Below are 13,595 nucleotides of genomic sequence, written 5' to 3'. Positions count from 1 at the left end.
TTACAGTTTTTCTAACAAAGCAAAAATACCCTTTACTTGAGCTTCTTCACTTGAAGAGCGTTATCTTTCCATTGTTCTCGCTCACTAAATGCTTGGCTCTTTTTTGTCCTACAATTCTTTCCAACTCGTATGTATGATATTTTGTGTAATAACATATAGAGGACGTATTAACGTTCCTGTTTAAATTTTTAATTAACTCAAAGTACATAAAAATAAATTTTGGAGGGGAAAAAAAGATGATGTGGTTGGCCCCTGCAAAAGTACATCTTTCGTAAAAAATTAAACGACCAGTAACTAACAAAATATTAATTCTTCCAAACTTGAATAATTTCTTAATTTTTAATAATTTTTTTTTATTTGTATATTCATTAACCCCTTTAAAAGAGATATCTGTTTTTCTTAGTATTTCATTTAGTCTTATATATTCAATATAGGTTGGTAGAAATAGGATAAGATGTTTTATATTTGTTAAAATGTCAACGACATTTGTTGAAAAGAAATTTATGATGTTTTCTTCTATTTTTAACACATTATCACACTCTATTTTTTTGAAATATTGATTCGTGCTAAAATAATTTCTTATATTTAATAAAACAGTAGCATCATTATAAGCGTCACTATGAGCATCATTATTCCCACCATTATGCATACTACTATGAACACCATTTTTTATAAATAATTTTATGTAACTCCTGTAATTATTTGCTAACTGGATTAACGAAATAAAATTCGTGTCTAAAATACTAGAAGAAATAATTGTTTGTCTATAATTTTTTATATACCCATTTACTATATATTTGGGTATTCTATTTATATTTGCATTTCCCCATCTTAGTAATGGTTTATTTATAAAATCAAGAACATTTTTTAATGTTAACAAATTCTGCATTAGAATTATGTCTACTTGGTCTATAATTAAAATTTCAATAGATGATAGAAAGTCATATTCGTACAATTTTTTTTTTTTCCTATTAAGTTTTATTTTTCGCTTGTACTCATTGTTATTTTTATTTTTTTTTCTTTTTGATGATGAACTGTTTGTGTCATCTATTAGTTCATAATTATCTGAGGAATCGGTACCACTCAGTAAACGATTCTTCTCTTCTCCCTCTTCCTGACTTTCTTTAATAATAGTATCTAAGCCCAGAGGAGAACATATTAAAATATCACTATCATAAAATGGACTATATATCTGTATTCTTTTTTCATCATCTAACAACTTTATTCCTAATCTGAAGCAGTCATCATTATTACCTCTATATAAGTTAATATAATCAAATGTTCTTTTTTTTTTTAAATATTCTTTTTTCATTTTTTTTTTCTCCTCTATGGTTATATCATACTCAGTTAGTAATTTATTTTTATTTTTTATTTCACTAGGTTTTAATAATTTGCATATTAAATCTACATATTCTTTAGCAATATATCTAAAAGCACATAAGATCAAAATTTTCGGTTTAGCAAAACTTTCATCACAAAAATCTTCATCTAATTGTACATTATTCTTGTTTTCCACCTGTTGAGTTTTTTCTAATTTTTCTATTTTTTTTCTGATATACTTTTTTCTTTTTCTTTTTTTCTTTAAGTGGTTTAAATGATGAATGCTGTTTAGTAGCCTTACAAAATGGCTGTTCAGAACATTCTGGTTTGTGAACAAAACGTCCACATACGAATTGATATAGTGAAAGTATCCCCTTAATTCATCGCTTTGCTCAATAATGGCGCTTACATCAAGAAATGTCTTCTTTTTTTTTCCATGCATCTTGCCGCTTTTACCGTTGTTTGTTCTGCCGTTTGATCTTCCGTTTCGCTCTCCATTTCCCACTTCATTTATATGTTTATTTTTTTTTTCACTTTTCCCCCCTTGTAATGTTTCGCATTGTTCTTCTTCCTTGTCCATATTGGCATTCACCACGCGACATTCAGTTTGGTCTTCCTGTTCTTCTCTTTTTCCGCAGCTAACATATTTTGTAATCCTCATATTGTAGTACCTTTCTAGGTATATGTATATATCACTTCTAAAATAGGAAATGGGGTGTTTGAACGAGCAAAGATAATTTCTCAAGTTGCATAGTATTGGTTCATATATATTATAGAAATTATGTTGATCTAAAATACATTTTGGTTTTGTGTCCAAGATGTTGATCAAGTAATATGTTATATAATTTTTTTCCAAATAGCTGCAAAAAAAATAGGGCTTAATTTCAATGTTATGAAAAAACTGGAATTTTGTCTCTTCCATTTGATCATCTTTACCCTTTTCGTCTTCACTTATATTTTTGTCTACATCGTCATTTCTACTTTCTACTACAGCATCGTTTGTATCTTCCCGATTTCCCCTCTTCCTAAAAATATTCGTTTCAAAGAACAAATTAGAGCTAACATATATATCTTCAATAGTTTTATTCTTATCTTTCATTTTTTCTTTTTTTTGTTTTATTTTATTTAATTTCTTTCTACAAAATTGTTCCATAAATTTTTCATTCACATTTTGGCAAAAGGTAAAATAATAATCCATTTTATCTTCCCATATTTTGTAAGACCTGTTACTATAATTGTTATATATATTATCGGCCTTGAAACTGGCATAATAACTCGGTGGAACTGTGCCACCTTTGTCCAGCCTACTCTCATTATGATCAAGGGCATTACATCCCCCCCTTTCGCTGCCCCTAATACCATTCCTAGTTCTGCCCTTTCCCTTGCCGTTGATTTTGCCATTATCGCGGTTACTGCTACTGCTATTGCTACGGCTACTACGACTACTACGGCTACTACGGCTACTACGACTAATACGGTTACTACGACTATTACTGCCATTCCTTTTTTCCCCGCTGCTTGCAAAATAGTTGCTTTGATTTCTTACATTTTTTATTAACATGGACATATACATTTCATCCACATTTTTTAACACGTTTATCCTTTTATTTTCCTTATGTTTACTCCCTAGCATTCTTGGGATATTTCCCTTTTCGGGATCTACCTCCTCATCCTTTCTTTGGATATTTATCGTTACATCGTCTTGCAAAAATGAAGACGCGTATTTTACTTGACTGGTTATTTCGCTATTTAGATTATTATGTACATCCCAGTTTTCATTTCCTTTATTTTTCTTTTTTAAAATTTGTAAAAATGTAACATGTGGGGACTCCTTTTTATGTTTTGCCTTTTTTTCTTCTTGATCTGATGGTCCACCATATATCTGCTTAGGTTCTTCTTCTAATTCCTTTAATTTTTTGTACTCTCTTAGCAGTATGATGTTAACTTTTTTTTCCTTTTTATCCTGCTTTTTTGCGTCCTTTTCTTCCTTCACTTCATATGCTTCATTTACCGAGTCAACTTTATTTTTTTTATAAATATTTAATTTTTTCAACTTTTTTTTTTTTTCTCTTTTTACGTATTCTAGTTCATACAGCTCATTGAGTGACGTGATCCTCCTTTTCTTCCTTCTTCGATTTGGATTGCTCATTTTTCTTTATTTTTTTGTAAAATAGTAGGTTAATTATTGCAAATATATGTACTCATTTTTATACGTATACGCTTTTATATGTATATATATTTATATATACATATGTACACGTTAATGTACTATTTTTCTGTTCGAACAAGAAAAGCATAAAACACTTACCTTCTATATATATGCATATGATTCATTTAATTAGAGTGGAAAAAAAAAAAAATAAAAAAATAAGGAAAAGGTAGTTTTAAAAAAAAAAAAAAAAAAATGGATTATTTGTAAAATAAGCATATCCGACGTTATTAGAATGAACAACGAGATTTCAACATGTTAACAAAATTTGGATCACAGGTAAGTGCGACATAACTTATACATACATAAACGTACATTTATGCATACATTTATAGATGCATATATACATAAGAAATGCGCAAAAAATAGATTGGCATAATTAAAATAAACTAACTGTCCTTATGTTAATTTTTTTTTTTTTTTTTTTTTTTTTAATATTATTTTTCTCATAATTTTCCAAAAAAAAAAAAAAGATCCCCCCTAATAATAGCCAACTCCTTTTAGCATTAAAAAAAAAAAAACAAAAAACAAGGGGGTATGACAAAGAAAAATATTCTTTTCGTTTATACATGTATGACGATATAGTAAAATATACATTGTTATGTACATTTGTGCTTGTATATATACACATAATTAATAAATATTTTTATAAAATGAGTTAGACGAATATATATTCTCTCAGAGAGATACCTTTTTGGTGCCACTGGCAGTGGAAGTGGTAATAAATTTTCACATGAGTCTATAAAAGATAAAGGAAGAAAAAAAAAAAAAAAATTTAAATAAATATATAAATAAATAGATAAGTATATAAATAAATAGATAAGTATATAAATAAATAGATAAGTATGTAAATAAATAGATAAGTATGTAAATAAATAGATAAGTATGTAAATAAATAGATAAATATGTAAATAAATAGATAAATAAATGAAAAGATGAAAAATAAAAAAAAAATAAAAGCTACAAACAGTCTTGCTGAAAATTATGAGATATTTATTTGTTTTCTTTGTTTTTTTTTCTATCAAATTTATTCTAAGAGTAAAACCATCCAAAGCAGTAACTCTGTGTTGTTATTCGCTTATATCACTTAGAACGTTTAAACGTCGTATACCGTTCTTGCTCCCGAGCATTAAGAGACAGACAAGTTTTTCGCTCGAAAGGGGGAGAGCAAAATTAGCTGCAAAGTTAGGCTCAAAGTTAGGTCGCTCTTCTTTAAATAATCTGAAAAATAGTAATTTATACTTTTATGTAATAAATAGAACACAAATTCCAAATGTGCATACAAAAGTGAAAAGGGGTAAAGCGGCGAGGCCCCTAAACAAGTCATATCAAGTAGCGGGTGGAGTAGCGGATGAAGTAGCGGATTGTACAGAGGATGGTGTAGCTAACTGTTCAGGAAACCATACCTTGAAAGGCCAGCAAAACAATTCGATAAAAAGCTCGCTTCTTAAAAGTGGAAGGAACAATTCTATTAATGAGGAAAGTTATAACCATGTTGAAAATGTAGTGCAGTATATAGCAGAAAGGGATGGGGAAGATGAAAAAATTTTTTTTATTAGTACTCCAGTTTATTATGGAAATGATGAGCCGCACATCGGACATGCATATTGCAATGTTTTAAGTGATATAATAAAGAGATTTATGGAAGTAGGATATAATAAGAATAAAAGAAAAGTAATCTTTTTTTCTGGAATGGATGAACATGGATTAAAAATAGAATTAAAATCAAAGAAGATGAATATTAGTAGTAATATACACATTGATAATATTTGTAGTTATTATAAAAGGATGAATGAAGAACTAAATGTAAAAGTTAACTTATTTCAAAGAACAAGTAATACTTTTCATAAGTCATTTGTACAAAATGTTTGGTCATATTTACTAAATAACAATTATATATATAAAGACGTATATAAAGGGTATTATGATGTAAATGAAGAGAGATATCTGAACGAGTTTGAATATAAGGAAGAAAAAAAAATAATCGAAAAAAATCAGAAAAACAGAAAAAATGAAAAAAATAAAGAAAGCCAAAAATACGAAAAAAACGGAAACAACAAAAAACATAACATTATATACATTGAAGAACAAAACAGTTATTTTTTTAATATACTCAAATTTAAAGATTTCTTAATAGATTTTTATGAAAAAAATAAAGAGTATATTTTCCCGTGTTATTTACAAAAAGAAATTATGTATTCTTTAAAAAATGATTTGAAGAATATCTGTATAAGTAGATACAACACAGAATGGGGAATAAAGATCCCAGGGGAAGAAAAAGGATCTATATATGTATGGTTTGATGCTTTACTATCTTATGTGTCAGCTATATTATATATAGTTAAAAGGTATAGTAACAATATGCAACGTCGTGGAATCGCAAATACGTTTGACACTATTGTCGATCCAGTATTACCTGGGTCCTCTTCAAACAAGGATGAGAAGCGTGTGCGGGAGTACGATTTTTTATGTTCCTATGAGGACATTCTGGAAATGGTCAGCATGAATGGAGCTGTCTGTGGAAGCGGCGATAGCAATAATGACAGTAACAGAGGCAGTAACAGAGGCAGTGACAGATGCAGTGACAGATGCAGTGACAGATGCAGTGACAGATGCAGTGACAGATGCAGTGACAGATGCAGTGACAGAGGCAGTGACAGAGGCAGTGACAGATGCAGTGACAGAGGCAGTGACAGATGCAGTGACATCGGTAACATGGCGGTGTCTAAACTGTTTGCGCGTGCGTGGAATCCCCATGTACAGATAATAGGAAGGGACATACTAAAATTTCATGGAGTATTTTACCTTTGTTTATTGAAAAGCTTGAATTTAAAACTGCCTGACAAAATAGTATGTCATGGATTAATAAAAAATGAGAATATAAAAATGTCAAAAAGTTTAAATAATGTTATAAGCCCATTTACACTTTTAAAAAGGTATAATACTGATATATTAAGACTATATTTTATAGGTAGTGGAAATATATATGAAGACAAAAATTTTAAAGAAAAAAATGTGTTAACATTTGAGCTTTTTCTTCGTAATAATGTAGGTAACTTATTATACCGAGTTGTATCATTATGTCTTGAAAATAAATATGAAATAATTAAAGAAATAAAAAAAGAGGATTATTATAATTCTTCTATTTTAAATGAATGTAGAAATATGAAAAAAAAATTAGTTAAATGGATAAATAGTATGGAATACCCTCTCTTTTTAGAAAATTTGATGATACTAATAAAAAGTGTTAATAAATACTTTGTGCATAAGGAACCTTGGAATTGTACTCATAATTCGGACAAATTTAATGCTATAATATATGAAACATTGGAGTGTATAAAATTCATTTCTGTGTTTATGTATGCCATTATACCACACACGTGTCTGACTATTTTAAAAAACTTAGGTTTACAAAATGTTCGTGAGGACACGATTTCCTTGTGCATGATGAATGAGATGACCAAAAAATTTATTATAAAGAAGTTGATCAAAATTGTGTAAAAATGGTACACTGTGATGTATGTATGCGTATGTACGTATGTGTATGTATGTATGTATGCGTATGTATGTATGCATGCGTATGTATGTATGTATGCGTATGTATGCATGTATACGTATATGTATAATATATGTGCACGTGCATATATGTTAACCCGTTTTGATAACTTTTCTTTTTTTTTTTTTTTTTACGGATCAGTAATTTTTAATTCTAGGTTTATTCCTAGAAAGGTAGAGATGCTTAGGAATGCGAGAATAATAAAGATAGGGAAAATGTTTGGTATAAGGTCTCGTTGCCCATCTGCTCCTTCCTGACGTATTTTTACGGAACCATGGATGTTTTTTTGAAAACCATTTTTTATATTTTAATTTAATTCCATGTTTTTTAATATATTGTTCATATTCTAATGATGATTCTTTTATGTTATAATTGAATGTCTTGGTTATAGGTCTATCGTATGGTGCATCTATTTCTCGTTCTTCAAAACTTTCTGGTAATTTTCTTTTTAATATAATTCTTCTGTAAAACCATGTTCTATCAGTTTTTAATGAATCATGGAAAAGTAGTAACTCATCAATAAAATTAACATCTACATTACATGCTTGAGCTAAATATTTTTTACTCTCTTCATGAAATATTTTATAATCATCTGAATCTAATTCGTAGGGTAAAAACGAATTTAAAATTTCATATTGTTTTTTTAATTTTTCCAATTGAGGGTTCATTTTTTTTTTATACTTGTAACTTATACTAAAAAGTTTAAAGTAATCACACAAGTCTTTTAAAAAAAATTGAAATTTACGATAAGTAAAAATACCTTCATATTTCATTAAACATTTTATATAATATTCAAAGAAATCCTTTTCTTTCTTTTCACTCTTATCCCCAATTTTTAGCTTATCCTTTATATTACTTTTTTTAAATAAATCTATAAAATTTTTAAATATGCTACTATTATTACTATTATTATCTGACCCTACTCTTAAACTTGATGTATTCTTTTGGTAGTTATCTAATTTTATTTTCATATTTTTCAAATTCTCTTGATTAAAAGATTGGCCAATTTTTGTTAACAGAGATGTGCCTCCACATTTTTTTTCTACTCTTAAAAAATAAAAATTTTTTACCTTTGCAATAAGTGTTTTCTGCATCTTCATTCACGTTGTTACGCTGACCGGAAGCGTCCACGCTCGTGCATGTATGGAGCACTATGTGTGTATGGAAGTGTGTGTGTATGAAAGTGTGTGTATGGAAGTGTGTGTGCACGTAAGTGTGTATGGAAGTATGTAAGTATGTATGGAAGTATGTACGGAAGTATGTAAGTATGTATGCATGTCTTTGTAAATGTACACACAAATATCTACAAGTAATATAAGTATGTAAACAGAAAAAGAAATATATATGTGTACACGTATATATCTTCAAATTCATATGTATGCAATGGTATGTGCTCCTAAAATTGGGAATGCAAGGAAGGAGGGCACACAAATGTACCTAACAGTTGTATTTCAAATACAGTTTTTCATTTATTATAACAGCATGATTAACTGCTTTAAAAAATGCCTCAGGAACGACTCTTTTGCGTCATATATTGTGAGCAAATATATACATACATACATACATACATAAATATATATATATATATATATATATATATATATATATATATATATATATATATATATGTGCTTACGTATGTACGTTTATAACCGACATATAAGTATTTTTGTGCATATATGTTCTTTCCTTCATAATTCCTGGAAGGTTAGGTGACATATCTTCACAGTTAAGTTATTTTTATCCATTTTTCAAAATTTCGAATTTTGATAGCATTCATAAAATAAAAAAAATATATGTATACATACATATATGTACCAGTTTTTAATAAGAATTCGTTAAAGGTTGAGGGCCTCACTTAAAAAAGTTTCACGCGTGCATAAATTAACGCGTGTTATATGTAATATATCAACATAAGGAAAAAAAGAATTAAGCCAATATAAAGAAAAAAAGAAAATCTTAAAAGAAATAAAAACAAGTAAAAGGTGGAAAATAAAATGAATAAACCATAATTACATTACACAAATTATTAGAAGCAGGCAAATAAATTTTTGTAGTCAACAGGGGAAAATTTTTTAACTGCTAGCCAGAAAAAAAAAAATGAAATAAAAAAAAAAAAAAAAATATATAATATAATCAAATAAAAAAATAATAAAATAATAAAAATTAAGAAAAAAATATGAACTGTTCAGGATAAAATAACAGAAGCAAAGAACAATAAAGGACTGCAGTATTTTTGTCGGGAAAATTAAAAAAAAAAAAAAAAAATACTACAAAATAGTCAAATACGTTTCTTTTTTTTTCTCTACATTACTCTTCTTTTGTTTCTTTTCTTTCGTTTTCCATTTTTTATATGGGTATATTATTTTTTACGTAGTAAAAAAAACAGCTAAATATGAAATACTCCGGTATTAATTTAAACGAATGCATTGTAAATCCTTTGTACAGATTCGAAATTTTGTTGATAAGCGTTTTTGAGCACTTTTCTTTATATAAAATTTTAAAATGCTTCGATAATTTTGGGAAATATTGTTCATACATAACATGATACTGATATGTTCGCCTTATAGTCTCTAGTGGGTATGTAGCTATCTGTGCCACATAACCTGTTAGTACACCCAAAAAGATGTAGGGAAAAAAACTTGGAGTCTTATTAAATAATTTTTTATAATCCTCATTTGTGTTATATTCATTCTTTTGTTCCTCTTTTTCTAAGGATAAACTTTTCACTTGATAACTGAAATCAATAAAATGCTTTGTAAACAGTTCGTTTAACTTAATCGTTATGATCAAATACGGGATGAAGCTGAACAAGCATAGGCTGTACCCCGCGTACAAATTTTTAATTTCTACAAACAGGGGAAAAGAAAAACATACATATATAAATTAAGAGTGCTGTAAAAATAAATTAATAAAATATAATAATAAAATAGAATAATAAAATAGAAAAATAAAATAAAAATATTCGATATGAGGACAAGTATGCGCAGCATTCGCGTCCGGCGGAAAGTGCACAAATTTATAGCAGCAATGAAAAGAATATGCACACGCGTCTGACTGTACGCATGCACATGTGCATTATGTGTCTGTGTTGATCATGTGTTCACTATGCAACGAGTGTTATATGTAATCATTTTTCTAGCCCTTTCTCATTTCTTTCGCTAATTTTTTTTTTTTTTTTACTTTTTTTTAATAATTGGTCATATATAAAAAGAAAAATGCTCCTGTTATGCAGTTTCTTATTTCTAATTATTTCATGATTCAGCTGCATGCAATTATGAATGGTGTCTAAAGGATATGCTATTGTTGCAGCTAAGCAACTTGAGGTGTATAATAAGAAAAATTTAACAAAAAAGTAATTATAATTGCTACTATTATTAGTACTACTTATAGAAGTGGTATATAGAGATAGGCTGTATTTTATTCTATCATGAAATAGTAATCTTAAAAAACTGAATGATAAAAAACTCAAAATACTTGCATTGTATCCCCACCAAAAGGACGTTACGCCTTGATTTGAGTGTATGCCTAAGGGGGTAAGTAAGGGGTAGTTTCACATATGTATGGGTTGGATGTGGAAGGAAGAGTCGAGCAATGTTATATCATTGCGAAGGTGCAGATGAATATATGGATGTACATTTGTATATGTGTTTGCACATGTGTATATATATAAGCGCGTATATACATATAAATATATATATACATGCAGGGGAATAACTACCCCGTTTATGATACCGCCTTACTTCTTATTATGTTTGAGTATGCAAAAGAAGGCTGAAGCAAAATGCCTTTAAAGAAAACTGGTCGCACTTGTTTAATGATTACAGTCCTCTCCAGTGGTGAAACAATAAGTTTTGAAATTAAATTTGATCCTCCATGGGTTAAAAATGTTGTTATAAATAATTCTTTATATTTTATTTTTTTTTTTTTTTTTAAATAATAACTTTCCATATGAAAAACATATACAATACTTTTTATGCTGTAAAAAATTTAATGAAAAATAAAAATATTAATGAACTTTTGGAAAAAGGGAAAAAGGTCATTAGCAAGTTTTTTTTAAAATAAGAACAAAAGAAAAAAAAAAAGAAAGATATTAAGCATACCACTCTTGTGGACTTCTCAGTTGTATATAAATGGTTTCATATAACTCTGTATTTTGAGTAAACTGTTAAGGGCCTTTAAAACTCAAGGGGTGATGTAACAAAATTATTCACTCAATACACAAAAAATGTAATTGCGTACGTATGTATTTATATGTACGTATATATATATATTTATATATGGATACTGAGCTTAAATATAAAACGCTTTTTACAAACGCAACTCTCATTTTATTTTATTATTTTATTTTTTTTTTTGCATTCATTTGGAGGTGTATATATGTATATGACAAAATGTTTAAACGGATATATAAGGATTTTCTTTTTCTATTTTATCTTTTTTTTTTTTTTTCTATGGTACACAATTTATTCTTTGTTTATGGAAGGACATATAATTTTGTTAATATGCTCATTTCGTTTGTAACAATTTTTTTTTTTTATTTAATTAAATGTTAGCTTAATGAGTGTTCCATTTTTTCTGTTAATGAATAAATAGCAGGTAAGAATGTACACTATATTTTTTTTCTTTTCCACTCTGCTTTTTTTTTTCCCCCTTTTCCTTTTTTAAATTTGTTTTATTTTTATTTTTTATTTTATTTTTTATTTTATTTTTATTTTATTTTTATTTTATTTTTATTTTATTTTTATTTTATTTTTATTTTATTATTATTTTATTATTATTTTATTATTATTTTATTATTATTTTATTATTATTTTATTATTATTTTTTTTTATTTAACTTGTTAATTTGTTGATATAGTTATGGAGGGGAAACTGGGTTATAAGAAAAAAAGAGTGTTTGGAAATGAGCTAGCCGAAAAGAAAAGAGTAAACAAGAAAATCGTATTTTTTAATATGATTTATTTGATGATACTTTTTATAATTTGCTTTGTAGGAGGTTGAAAAAGAAAGAAATAAAAAAATGTGTAACTCTTTATATATGTAGTTGCGTGTGTGTATGGGGGTGTATGCGTATGTTTGTACGAGCGTCGTTACTGTGCGCAGGCATATGCATATTGTAAGTCCTCATGCGTATGTATGTATATATATATATATATATATATATGTACACATATATATATGCACATATGTAAGTACATTCACATATGTACACGTGTTGCCCGTTTTTGCGTGCACCAACTTGTAGGAGTACTGTTAGGGTTCTTAACCACGTCATACACACCTGAAATAAACATAATTCCAAACAACCAAAATATATTTAAGTTTTTATATAAAAATAATAAAGTAATTATAGGGGGGAAATTAAAAATCAAAATAAATATAAGCAATTATACTATTTTATCGTACATACTTAATGCAGAAAATGTAAAATATTTCTATTTTCCCATAGGGGAGAATTATACATGTCTGTTGTACAACGGAGGTTATAAAATAGAGCGATAAAAAAAAAAAAAAAAAGACTATTATTTTGCTAACACGTAGCATATAAATATATATATATATATATATATATATATATATATGAATATATACATGTATACGTATACCCATATGTATATGCTAACTGTTGTTAGGAGTGGAAGAAATATCATCAAATCAAGCACCTTTAACTCATAGAAGTGAGATCAGCGTCCCTTTAAACAACAGCGAAAGTAGTTTTTCCACAAAATTATCTGTATGAAAAAAGGAGATAAAATGGAAAAGAAAAAATAAATGTATATAATAAAATAATAAAGCAATAAAGCGATAAGTTGATGAACGAATAAATCGATGAACCACCAACACCGCGTTCTTGTTGACATATTTGTAAAAATTATATTTGTATGTACCCATGTACGTATGTATGTCTGTACGTATGCATGTCTGTACGTATGCATGTCTGTACGTATGGGTGCATGTATTCATGTATGCATGTCTGTACGTATGGGTGTATGTATTCATGTATGCATATAATGTTCCTCTTATTCTTTTTCCCTTTTGAAAGGTTAAAATAAGGTATACCCTTTTGAAGCGATCGGATGACATATTTTCTATACCATTACACTTAGGCTACGAGATAACAAATGCATATAAGGCAGAAATACAACCATTATATAATGATTGTATACGATTTAATAAATTATATTTTTCCATACGACTCGATGATTTATATATATCGAACGAGTTTAGAAAAGTGCATAATGACAAGAAGTACGAGTTAATATTTTCATGTAGATGTTTTATAGATGATAAGGTGCATTCATTTTTTAATTCTGTGGGTGTAAACAAAAATGCAATTTTGTATAACTTAAAAAATGATCCATCATTAGTAGACTAGTTAGAAGTGTCAAATTTAGCTCCATTATGATAATCTAATTTGGTATATTTTCAAATTAATTAAATTCATTTGGCTCATCCTTCCGTGTTTTGTTGTCACACTCGTTTTTCATATTCACCTGGGTGCACATAT

At 27.9% G+C, this 13,595-nt stretch overlaps 5 protein-coding genes across 5 annotated transcripts; 2 read left to right on the top strand and 3 right to left on the bottom strand.

Moving 5' to 3' along the window:
* Positions 1–46: 46 nt before the first annotated feature.
* UTP25 (U3 small nucleolar RNA-associated protein 25, putative) lies at positions 47–3,469 on the bottom strand (the record flags this gene model as incomplete). Its single annotated transcript, XM_029004359.1, has 1 exon — positions 47–3,469. The coding sequence occupies one exon, from the start codon at positions 3,467–3,469 to the stop codon at positions 47–49; it is 3,423 nt and encodes a 1,140-aa protein (XP_028861055.1).
* Positions 3,470–4,513: 1,044 nt separating this feature from the next.
* Positions 4,514–7,030, top strand: MRSapi (methionine--tRNA ligase, putative; the record flags this gene model as incomplete). The annotated part of the gene is made up of 1 exon (XM_029004358.1): positions 4,514–7,030. One exon carries the CDS (start codon positions 4,514–4,516, stop codon positions 7,028–7,030), a length of 2,517 nt encoding a protein of 838 aa, XP_028861054.1.
* A 192-nt stretch (positions 7,031–7,222) lies between these two features.
* Positions 7,223–8,185, bottom strand: PmUG01_08020700 (conserved Plasmodium protein, unknown function; the record flags this gene model as incomplete). The annotated part of the gene is made up of 1 exon (XM_029004357.1): positions 7,223–8,185. One exon carries the CDS (start codon positions 8,183–8,185, stop codon positions 7,223–7,225), a length of 963 nt encoding a protein of 320 aa, XP_028861053.1.
* A 1,249-nt stretch (positions 8,186–9,434) lies between these two features.
* On the bottom strand, positions 9,435–11,036 carry PmUG01_08020600 (ADP/ATP carrier protein, putative; the record flags this gene model as incomplete). The annotated part of the gene is made up of 3 exons (XM_029004354.1): positions 9,435–9,934; positions 10,269–10,613; positions 10,829–11,036. The coding sequence occupies 3 exons, from the start codon at positions 11,034–11,036 to the stop codon at positions 9,435–9,437; spliced, it is 1,053 nt and encodes a 350-aa protein (XP_028861052.1).
* A 911-nt stretch (positions 11,037–11,947) lies between these two features.
* On the top strand, positions 11,948–13,463 carry PmUG01_08020500 (conserved Plasmodium protein, unknown function; the record flags this gene model as incomplete). Its single annotated transcript, XM_029004353.1, has 4 exons — positions 11,948–12,083; positions 12,333–12,569; positions 12,721–12,821; positions 13,131–13,463. 4 exons carry the CDS (start codon positions 11,948–11,950, stop codon positions 13,461–13,463), a joined length of 807 nt encoding a protein of 268 aa, XP_028861051.1.
* Positions 13,464–13,595: the final 132 nt, after the last annotated feature.

Source organism: Plasmodium malariae, assembly GCF_900090045.1.
Source record: "Plasmodium malariae genome assembly, chromosome: 8".
Classification (NCBI taxonomy): domain Eukaryota; phylum Apicomplexa; class Aconoidasida; order Haemosporida; family Plasmodiidae; genus Plasmodium; species Plasmodium malariae.
Note: the sequence above shows the minus strand (reverse complement) of the source record. Positions and strands in the feature narration are given on the sequence as shown.